General features: G+C 30.5%; 1 protein-coding gene across 1 annotated transcript; it reads right to left on the bottom strand.

Annotated features, from left to right (window-relative positions):
* On the bottom strand, positions 1 to 10,323 carry LOC111700521 (uncharacterized). Its single transcript, XM_023471457.1, has 15 exons — positions 10,202 to 10,323; positions 9,480 to 9,529; positions 9,058 to 9,106; positions 8,917 to 8,988; positions 7,878 to 7,935; positions 6,952 to 7,023; positions 6,806 to 6,829; positions 6,199 to 6,266; positions 5,929 to 5,956; positions 4,890 to 4,955; positions 4,201 to 4,276; positions 3,829 to 3,896; positions 771 to 857; positions 650 to 698; positions 1 to 202 (listed from the first exon to the last, which is right to left on the bottom strand). The coding sequence occupies exons 1-15, from the start codon at positions 10,207 to 10,209 to the stop codon at positions 141 to 143; spliced, it is 837 nt and encodes a 278-aa protein (XP_023327225.1). The 5' UTR covers positions 10,210 to 10,323; the 3' UTR covers positions 1 to 140.
* Between the last annotated feature and the right edge of the window lie 1,669 nt (positions 10,324 to 11,992).

Raw genomic sequence — 11,992 nt, 5'->3', positions numbered from 1 at the left:
TTTTAACTATTCTCAGATTTTTCATTTTAGCAAATCTTAAATTTTTAGATCAAAAATCAACAGTTTAACAAAACACATTTCTCTAGACATGAATTTTTACTAAACAATGATGAATCATAAGATATATTTATTAAGTTGTTTTATTCATCTTCATTTCCTTCCTTCTCTGCTGATATTTCTTCCTGTTGTTCAAATTCTTCTCCTGAAAATCAAAATTGGCACAAAAATTTAACAATTAAATAAAAATTGGCGAAACTTGAAATTTGCGAAAATGTTGAAAACTTTTGACAATTTTTTTTAGCAAGTTTCCAAGGTTTTCTGACCTCAATTTTGCAAAATTGTTCCATAAATATTAAACATTTTTTCTTTCGTAAAACTGAAAAGACATTTTTCTGACCAACAGTTCTTTAGGAAAGGAAATTGTCATTAAAAGTATGCAAAATTTTAAACAAAAATGAATTTAACTTTAGTCTAAACTGAATTTTCCTGAAAAGGAAATAATTCAAATATTTGGAATATATACCTCTCACTTACTTTATAAGCATTTTTGTCATAAATTCCCTAACAAATTTTTTCATAATTTTTAAGAAACAAAAAGATTTAGAATTAGATTTAATCAAAATTAGTTGTTTGTTGAGGTTCTTAATACCTGTTTTCTTTTCCTCTGATATGTTCGGCATTGATGATATTTCAGGGGTCTACAAATAACAACATTAATGCCAACTACATCTAGTGTTGGTTTATTGAACTAAAAGCAAATTTATGTCAACCTTCACTTGTCTGATAGACTCTGAAACATCATCTGAGGATCCAAAATTATTAATCTTCTTTATCCCAGTATCAGGATGCCCATTTACCTAAACAATGGAGTTGTAAGAAGCTGAAATAAGAAAAAAAAACTAAAAATTTGATTTACAAGCAAAGTATATACATAATTAAGGGTGAAACAGACAGTCGCGTGCATTCAACGATAAACTGTCAACATTTTTATCGAAAGACGAAAAAAATGTTAGTGTAGGATCTTGTTGTCCAAATGTTTAGCGTAGGTTCATGGCGTCCAAATGTTTAGTGTAGGTTCAGGGTGTCCAAATGTTTAGTGTAGGTTCAGGGTGTCCAAATGTTTAGTGTAGGTTCAGGGTGTCCAAATGTTTAGTGTAGGTTCTTGGTGTCCAAATGTTTAGTGTAGTTTCAGGGTCTCTAAATGTTTAGTGTAGGTTCAGGGTGTCCAAATGTTTAGTGTAGGTTCAGGGTGTCCAAATGTTTAGTGTAGGTTCAGGGTGGCTAAAGGTTTGGTTTAGGTTCATTGTGTCCAAATGAAAATGGAATATGAAAGACGACTTCTAATTGGGTTTGATTCCCTTCACAGTTTTCTGTAAATATCATTAATGTAGTAATAAACTTTAAAAACAAAATACCAAAAAGTCTTTCAAAAATGTAGCTCTTACAATGGGAGAAATAATAAATTGTCCAGATTTCTTGAATAAACGAATTGAGTTTTTGCCACAAACTTAAATTGTATAATCCAGCTATATCTTTGCAACCAGATGGCGTGAACCTTTGATATTTCAAACTGAGTTTATTTCATCTAGAATAATTCATGGTTTAAAACATCAAAGGTCTACAACATCTGGTAGCATACATTAAAGAGGTACAAAATCAGAGTTTGTGGCAAAACCTCAGTTCCGATGATATTCTCTAATTACCCAATAAAACAAAACTTTGGAAAGCTTATTATTCATGCAACCTTTTTTTGATACATAATATTAGTGTCAATATAAACTATCTGAATGTAAAACAATATATAAGCCGCTTTGAATTCGAATGTTTATTGGGACACCCAGCATATTCTAATTATTTACTTAATACAAATATAAGTAAGTGTTGATGTAAACAAGTTTGGACAACTTCATAATTAGATCGTTATTAATAAGTAGGCTAATAAAACTACTGATATAACTTTGTGTAGCCTGGTTATTACAATAAATGTAAATGATGGAAGGCACGGAATACAGGTTGTGGGGAAAGTATAATGAAAACAAAAATGTTTAAGAGGAAAAGCATAATTAAATGTGTTTGTTAGGATTAAATACCAGGACTTTCGCTATAGTTTAGTGATCAAATAAAAAGTTAAAAGATCAATGAGATAGCTAGTAGATGAATCTAATAGCTGGGTTATGGATCTAATAGCTGAAATAGGTATCTAATATCTAGATTAGGGATCTAATACTTAGAAGATGGATCTATAAATGGCTAGGTTATGGATCTAATAGCAATGAGATGGATCTAATAGCTAGGAGATGGATCTAATAGCAAGGAGATTGATCTATACAGCTAGGAGATGGATCTAATAGCTAGGATATGGATCAAAAAGCTAGGAGATGGATCTAATACCTAAGAGATGAATCTAATAGCTAGGATATGGATTTAATAGCTAGGAGAGGGATCTAATAACTAGGATATGGATCTAATAGCTAGGAGAGGGATCTAATAGCTAGGCGAGAGATCTAATAGCTAGGATATGAATCTAATAGCCAGGAAATGGATCTAATAGCTAGGATATGGATCTAATAGCCGGGAGAGGGATCTAATAGCTAGAATATGGGTCAAACAGCAAGGAGAGGGATCTAATAGCTAAGATATGGATCTTATAGCTAGGAGATGGATCTAATAGCTAGGAGATGGATCTAAAAGCTATGATATAGATCTAATAGCTAGGATATGGATCTAATAGCTAGGAGATGGATATAATAGCTAGCAGATAGATCTAATAGCTATGAGATGAATATAATAGCTAGGAGAGGGATCTAGAAATTAGGAGATGGATCTAATAGCTAGGAGATGGATCTTATAGCTAGGAGATGAATCTAATAGCTAGGAGATGGATCTAACAGCTAGGAGTGGGATCTAATAGCTAGGAGATGGATCTATATAGCTAGGAGATGGATCTAATAGCTAGGAGATGGATCTAATAGATAGGAGATGGATCTTATAGCTAGGAGATGAATCTAATAGCTAGGAGAGGGATATAATAGCTAGGAGTGGGATCTAATAGCAAGGAGATTGATCTATATAGCTAGGAGAATGGATCTAATAGCTAGGATATTGATCTAATAGCTAGGAGAGGGATCTAATAGCAAGGAGACGGATCTAATAGCTAAGATATGAATCTAATAGCTAGGATATAGATCTAATAGCCAGGAGAGGGATTTAATAGCTAGAATATGTGTCTAACAGATAGGAGAGGGATCTAATAGCTAGAAGAGGAATCAAATAGCTAGGAGATGGATCATATAGCTTTAAGAGAGGAAAGATGAAGAATGAAAAAAATCAGTTTGGATAAGTAAGTTCGAGGTTACGAACTAGCAGATGAAAGAGTAATATTATTTTAGCAGAGAACTACTTTCAGATCAGACCTGGGCATTTCTAACTTTATCGAAAAGAACGAACACAATTTTTAAAGAATCGACAAGTATAATATTTAAGTAGTGCATGAATAGTTTCAATAAACAATTAAGATTGGACTCTGTATACTTAGGAAAACGGTTAGAATTTTAAAACAGCGCAATTTTAATATCAGATATATTAGAATTTTATAGAAAAGTGAATATATTTTAATGATAAATAAAGGAAAAGATATTCATGTTAACCCTTATTGCCCTTCTCTACTTCAACTGAGTAGGATCTATATAGCCAGTTGTATCTAGTGCTCAGCAAAGAACTGCACAATAAACGGGAAACTTTAAAGTTTAATAATCTTGAGACACTAATTTATTTTACCTCCAATACTCAAAATAACAATAAATATTTGAAGAAACATGAAAAACTTACTGAGTGGACACTTTCTGATCTTGATAATCCGGTTCTTCTTCCTAAAACCGACTCACTCCGTCCTAAACCTAGAATTTAAATATTGTATATTTAATAGATCAAGTTACCTTTTATTTAAACATTGCAGGCACAATCCAGATATTTTGTCAAGGTAAAGGACAAGGTCTCTGCTAAGACTAAGATTAAAGGTAAAGTACAAGGTGAAGGTTACGGCCCAGGCAAACGCAAATGTCAAGGCCTTGGTTAAGACCATGGTAAAGCACAAAGTCTATGCTAAAACCAAGCTAAAGGTAAAAACCAAGGTAGTGGCAATGGTCAAAATCCAGGTAAAAGCCAAGGTTTAATGTCAAAGTTGAAATTCCTTTATATTACCTGAATCCGACCTTGGTCCTTCTACATTAGGCACATGCCTTACCACCCTCCCTTCACCTTCATCGTATACATACGCCTGATGTAAAAAATACTTTGAAAGTAAGTTTTATTCCCCCCTCTCCCTCCCTCCCCCTCTAGAATATTTAACATTTTCTAATCCTAATATCTTTGCCACCTGATGGTGTCCGCAAATCTTTGACATTTCAAACTTCGATTATGTAATCTTAGTTTGAAATATAGGGATTAGAAATTTATAGTTTTTGGCAAAGACTCAATTCCTTTCTTTGATTGAAGTCTTTCGTGGAGATTTTTGAGTTCAGTAACAGGTTTATGCAGTATTTATTATAGGGTGGGGAACGGGGGTAAATCTTTAAAGAAATTGAGTCTTTGCCACAAACCCTGCTTTTCTTAATCCTATATCTTTGGATTCCAATGTCGTAGACCTTTGATATTTCCAACTATGAATTCTGTTAGATCAAATAATATAAGTTTGAAATATCAAAGATTTACGACATTGGGTTCCAAAGATATAGGAATTATAAAATCAGAGTTTGTGGCAAAGACTCAATTCCTTTGTGTGATTCAAGAGTAAAACAGTGTGTGTCCTTTAATTTCTACAGGTTAAATGCCCCTGCTCATTTGAGCATACTTTTGTAACGTTGTGTTGAAAGATAAAAAGAATTATATACCTGATTGTCGATAAAGAGCTTGTCATATCTTATAGAACATTTTTTGTTTGGAGCCCTCATTTTTATCTTTATAACCAAAAATGACAAAAAAAAATAGAATTGCCCTTGACACTTTTTAGAAAATGTTACGCTAGTATTTTGGAGGGAAATAGTGTTAAATATATTTTCAGGATTTTTATAATTAACTGATTGTGAGAAATCCTTTAGAAGTTTTCATCCTAGTATAAGGTTTATTTAAATCTATAGCCAAGGGCCATGGTATTTATATGATTATTTTGATATTGATTAAATTTGGATTGGCTAGAGCATAAATATCGTTTACCAATTTAACTGAGCTCTTCTCTCTCAAAAATGACGTCAATCAAACCAGATATTCACAAGTAATCATTTCCAAAGAATTAGTATTATTTTCCTTCAGTTACTTTTGTATGCACGTTTTTGAACGTTAAATATGATATTACTTTAGTCTGAAGCCTAGTGAGCAGTAGTTGATCTATTTGAAGAATATGTTAAACCACTTCTTTGTAATCAGTAAAATTAGGTTTAAATTTGAAACATTGTGTTTTAAAAAAATTGGGAATCGGGTTCAGACTTCGGGATCGTCTTTGTTAAAAATTAGCATTATACCTGACATTACACAGTAACGTCTGTTAGAGTATGATTCATATGCATAAACGGTACAAAAAACTGTTATATATTCTGAAAATTGGAGAAAAAAATTCACAAAAAGACAGATATTTATGTCTTCGGGATTTAAACCCTTCATATCGAACAAAAAAAATGATGTATTAAAGGGACTGTAAAGGAAAAATTAAAGGGGGTATAGGGTGAAACCTGACAATCTAAGGAGTTGATTGAGACATATAAGACATCTATCTGATGTTCCTGTCTCGTGGAATTGACATAAAACTGTGTCAAAGTTATACCAAAAATACTCTTTCATTTTTCCTTTACAGTCCCTTTATTAATTCTACCACTCTCACCACCGGAGGGCATGAATTAAAATTACAAGGGTTAAACACTCATTCATTTTTGGCTCCTTTCTCATGTATTTCTGCAGCTCTTGCCTGTAAATAACCGGTTTTTAGTCTTGATTTAACAATGGAAAAATAGTTTTTTCATGCAGAGATTTTCTAATTATTTTTATAGTTCGATTTCTATTTCTAGTTCTAGTTCTAGTTCTAGTTCTAATTCTAGTTCTAGTTCTAGTTCTAGTTCTAGTTCTAATTATACTAGTTCTAATTTCAAAATTTTAAACTCTATGTAAAAAGACAAAATTTGTATTAAATATTTTTAAAAACTTGGGTTCCTGTGTTCTCTTGTTTTTCTTGAGAGGTCTTCCGAAACATAAACATTGGTAGATTTCAACAGTTTGGACTGGTTTCAAGCTTTGTTAGTTAACAATGTGTAAACAAAATAGTAAACAAAATAGTAAACAAAATAGTAAACATATATAGAAACAATATGTAAACAAAATAGTAAACAAAATAGTAAACATATATAGAAACAATATGTAAACAAAATAGTAAACAAAATAGTAAACATATATAGAAACAATATGTAAACAAAATAGTAAACAAAATAGTATAGAAACAATATGTAAACAAAATAGTAAACTTTTAGATATAGGTAACAAAATGTAACCAAATAGCAAATCAAAAGTTAATAAATAGAAAACAAAAAGACAATAAAAAGTTAATAAAAGTAATAAATAAATATAAATAAAAAGCGAAAAGATTAACTGAATATGTTGATTAAAATGTAAACAAAACCAAACAGAGTTCAAACATATATCTTCTTACTTCAAATGGTGCCTTGTAATTAAAAGATATGGTAAAATTGGTCTAAAAAACATTTTGAAGTTGGAAAAAGTTTCAAGGCTAATGTAGTAAAATATGTAAATATTAACAACACTCCTTGCTCAAAATCTCTTCTCGGTCCTACAAAATATTAGATTTTACAAGGATACAAGGATAAAAGGATAAAAGGATAAAAGGATACAAGGATACAAGTTACAAGGATACAAGGATACAAGGATACAAGGATACAAGGATATAAATACCTTGAAATGAAGGAAAGATACTAGAATAGGTCTGCAACCTCTGATTTCTGGTCCTGTACTTAGCCTCGTAACCTGATAAAAGGTACAAAAAAATAATAAATACAAAATTTATAATAAGAGTTTTAGAAAATTTGATTTCATCAATAACTAATATTAAAATTGATTTTGAATTTTGATACTCTATACATAATTTAATTGAAAACATTGAATTGAAGTTATAAAAAAAAGTATTCAACTTTTTTGTTTCAAAGAAAGGATGGATTGGTTCAATCATTCAAAAACAATGGAACACTAAGAATACTTTATTAAACAATGTTTATACTCTCCTATTGACAGAAATGTTGATAAAGATTTGAATTATTAATTGATCGACGTAAAGTACAATTTTTATTTTTGGTAGATTTGATCACCAGAGAGTAATCAATTTTTATATATCAACTAAACTATTGATTCACTTTTCAAACCGTTTTTTTGATTCTTTCCCATAGGAAAAAATGAGAATGCTTTAAGTTCTGAGGGGGAGGGGGGATTACGTCAGGGGGGGGAAGTACTTTTTCCATTAAGCAGTTCTGAAAGTGCCAATCACGTAACTTTTTTCTATTATACTAAATGTATGTAATTATTGACGAATATAGATATAAAATTACTTTATACTTTCCAGGGTGTACTTTGCTGTGGTTAGAATGCAGGGATATAATGGATAATTCAGGGGGGGAATAAGTGTTCCCTGCAGGTTTGATTTTTTTGTGGTTACAAATAATATAAATATTATAGCATTATTTTTAAAAATCTAATATTTTTAAAGTTAAAAATAATTATCATCACAATATACAATATACTTATGTTTTTTAATTTTAACACTATACTGAACTTTTTGTTTTAACTTAAACTTTTAAAGATTTCCTATTGTTTTACAATGTATTTACTTTAGCAAGGGGAATATCTCTAGAAATACTGAGGTTAAACCTGAACAGGTCTTGAATCCTGAAATAATAAAAATATTAAGGATTTTTTCAGAATAGGGAACAAGATAGCAATTGGCGACATAAGGAAAACAGTCAATAGAGTCAAAATATAGGTTCTAAATTCAAATATTTGGTAAAATTAAAGTTTCCATTTTTAAAGAATTTATTAGTATAAAACTTAGAAACAATAATCTAAAGATTAAGTTAATGTATTTACTTAAAATTTTATTGTTCCTTTTTAAAGCTATAAAGGGAATGACCGGCAATGTATGGTAGTAAACTGAGAATGTAGTATTGTGTAGAAATTATTTAGGAATTAAAAAATTTATTTAATAACGACTACAAAAAAAGCAGTGAAAATTCTACAGTAAACAATTTAGATTATTTAGGAACAGGTTGAGCAAAAAAATAATTGTAATTAGCATCGAAAATAAGTAATCTTATTCAGTTATTGATTTTGTAATGTCTCGCTGTTCACAAACTATTTCTGTAGGTTTCTTGTATTTTTTGTTGAAAAAACGACATTTTGAAGATTTGAAGAAATAGGCGAACAAATTCATAAAGAATAAGAAATTCAATATAATGATGAAAAATAAATAATTGATTCTAACATCGATTTATTGAGAAAATTTCAATTGAGAGATATGTTCTTAATAATCTAATTAGTTTACTTTAGAATTGTTTTTTACATTTTTTGTCGTCACTATTTAATAATTAAAAAAAAATTGATTCTCAGAACATAATTTCACCCAAATGGATGATTTTGAACGTCGACTTTGCTCTCAAACTCGTTAATTATACATCGGTAAAACGTTTTATATGTCTCAAATGAATCCTGAAAACTTCTCCACAAAACTAAATTCTCAGTTCAACTACCATACCTTGCCGGTCGCTCCTTTTAAAAATGCAAGAGAAATCAAGAATTCTGAGAATTTGTATACCGTTGTAAATCATTCACGGCACTAATAATTTCAAGATTTTAAAAATGAATCGAATAAACCTAGGAAGAAGAGAAGAGGGAAGTTCTGGTGTGTAATCTGGATTCAACCCATAGAACAACAAATTGTTCTTTCTACAAAAATAAAATAAAAAACAGCAATTTTATTTTTGTTTAAATGTCAATTAAATAATATTAACTTACATAGACTTGTCTACATCATGCATCTTTTCATTAAGGTCGTCGTAAACTCCTGAACAACTCATAAATAGAATTTAAAGAATTTGAGCCAGGTCTAAACCTGGCTGATCTCCCCACCATCGGATCAAATTAAAACTACTGATTAAAATCGTTTCTTAAATTTCAACTTTTAATCAGGTGGTTCAAATTTGAACCGCGGCAGTAGGAAGTTTAGCGACGCAGTTCAGGGTTCGAAAGGGAAGGGTGCAGTGTATTAAAAGAATGTTGATACCGATAAATTTTAGTCTTAGGTGCCAGGACAAATTGTTTGAAATTGCAAAGACGATGCAGGGTTAAGGCTAGCTGGGACAAGATCAGAAGAATTTTATGTCACCAATTACGAAAAAAAAAATTATTTCTAAATTAAAAATTTTCTTCTTCTTTACCTGATATAGAATCCATCTTTAACCTTATTGCTTTCACCTCAGACTCAAATCTACACATATCAAATAGTTTCGACCCAACCATTTGCAAAGGAATTGAGTCTTTGCCACAACCTCAAATTTTCTAATCCCTACATCTTATAAACCTGATGGTGTATACCTTTGATATTTCAAACTTAGAATATTTGAGTCATAGCTTGAAATTTCTAAGGTCTACGACATATATTGGAAAATTAAAGTTTGTGGTAAAGACTCAATTCCTTTATTCACACATTGTTTTCTTTCGTATTATTTAGTTGATATAGTCGCACAGTCATAAAAAGGAATAGTCAAATACTTGTAATCAAAAACTTGTAAATTCCATGACATTCTTTTTTCTAAAATAAATTAAAATAAATAAACAACTTCAAAACTAATCCTCTCTTTAAAAAGTGTGAAGTTTATAAATTAATAAACTTAATCTTAAACCCGTTTCTTGCCAAAAAATCTTAAATTCACTGAAAGAAAATAATTAACGACTCAATTTTTGATTTACTTATACATATATCTTTATACAACCAGAATGCTACAACTTAAGCTATTTTAATCTTTGGCAATTAGCAGTGTAGACCAATAGTAGAAATATCTAAGATTTGCCGTCATGTTGCAAAGATATAATGATTAAATTGAAGAGATGAATATATAATATTAAAAAATTATGGCATTATTAAATATCTAGTATTTACCCTGCCATTGAGGATATTGTAAGTTTAAGCTGATCAATTTCTTGTTTATGAACTAGAACTTCCTTCTCCAATCCATCCACCTTGTCTTCGTACTCTTTAACCTGAAGATTAAAGGATATCAGAATTTATGGACAAAAAACAGTCAGTTAATTTAGCTATGGTTGGTTCAACTACTCTTCTCATGACCCCCAGATAGATTAAAATCAGAGAGCTGATTCAATTTGATCTTGGTCGCGCAGGCACTGATATTTAGACAATTATACAAGTTATTTAATCAGTTTTTAAACAGCCTCGACTGTAAAGTGTCGCAACGCCTTAGCTTTTGATTTTACCCAAGGAGAATAGAATAGAAGGAGGGGGCGATAGGGTTTCCGTACACTGTGCTGTGACGTTTTTGGACTGCCGAAGAACTAGTTTTTGCGTAACAACAATAACAAAGGCAGCCGATCTAATGTAAACAAACATGAGTTAGTATAAGATGAATCTTCATCTAACGCCAGAAATGCCAGATGTTTGTTTATCATTTGTGTTATTGTTTACAATCTTTATTATTGTTGTTACGCAAAAACTAGTTCTTCGGCAGTCCAAAAACGTCACAGCAAAGTGTATGGAAACCTTATCGCCCCCTCCTTCTATTCAATTCTCCTTGGTTTTACACTAACAATTTACTTACACAGGTTACACTAACCATTACTACCTAGTTTAAATAATTCCTGCTTTTAATGAATACCCTACTACCGAATAATGCTTAGAACGTAAAAAGAATAAGACATTAAAAACGATATCAAGAAAGATGTTTATATCGAGAAAAATGTACATGTTGTACAAAATGTAAATATTTTACGAAATTCCTTCTTTGCCAAATCTTATATTGTGCAATATTCAAATTATACATAAATACATATAACATAAACTACCGTATTGAACATGCAATGTGATCGGTATAATAAAAGATTATTTTAGTAAACTTTAGTGAAAACCTTGTTTAATGTATATCTTATTTTAGGACACATCTAAAAAAAGGAATATCAAAACCTTTTTCGTTGTTGCATTTAATGATGTTGCAGTGCACATAATCCACATTAAATCATATTGAAAGTATTAAGTTATAAAGACATCCTAAATGTAACCTGTATTCAAACATGTTTTTTGGACTTGAACAAAATATATATTTTAAATCGAACTTTGGGCATTCTTCCATATCGGAAATTAGTCTTCCATTATTTTCTATTGAAAAGAACGCCTGATCAATATTATTGGGGAACTGTAAATAAAATTGTTAATAGGAAGCTATATATCTGTTTTCTGTCTTCTATATGGAGGGGATGAAAACAAATTTACACATAACACATTTTTTTTACGGTTTTCTTGCAAAATTTTTTTATTTTCAAAAATCTGTTTATTTCTAATAATGTTTATATTTACTGAAATCTGTTTGAAAAATCTGAAATGAATGTTTTAAATAATAATTATGACAATATTTTAAAAGACCCGAAAACGAAAAATTGTGCTTTTTTTGTATTCTGCCTCCTGAGGGGAGGAAGGCCAACCACATCAATCTCTAGTCCGAACCACATTCTCCTCATTTTCTCGTCCGAACCACCTCGAAATTCTCGTCCTTTCAATATTATTTTTTTTTAAGTGTCCGATCCTTGAAAATAAATACATTTTTTAAAAATATGGCGACGTTAGGGCATAAAACATGACTAGAATAAAGTTTTCCAAGGATTTTGAAATGTTGGAATCTTCAAATCCACGAGAATGATGTCAAACATTATTTAGGTTAAAAAT

Source organism: Eurytemora carolleeae, unplaced genomic scaffold (assembly GCF_000591075.1).
Source record: "Eurytemora carolleeae unplaced genomic scaffold, Eaff_2.0 scaffold360, whole genome shotgun sequence".
Classification (NCBI taxonomy): domain Eukaryota; kingdom Metazoa; phylum Arthropoda; class Copepoda; order Calanoida; family Temoridae; genus Eurytemora; species Eurytemora carolleeae.
Note: the sequence above shows the minus strand (reverse complement) of the source record. Positions and strands in the feature narration are given on the sequence as shown.

Coding starts and splice junctions, on each gene's coding strand:
- LOC111700521 (XM_023471457.1), bottom strand. Junction 7,936..8,916: donor CCCTCTTCTCTTCTTCCTAG/GTTTATTCGATT, acceptor TTATTATTTCAG/GATTCAAGACCTGTTCAGGT. Junction 3,897..4,200: donor AGGACCAAGGTCGGATTCAG/GTAATATAAAGG, acceptor TTTAAATTCTAG/GTTTAGGACGGAGTGAGTCG.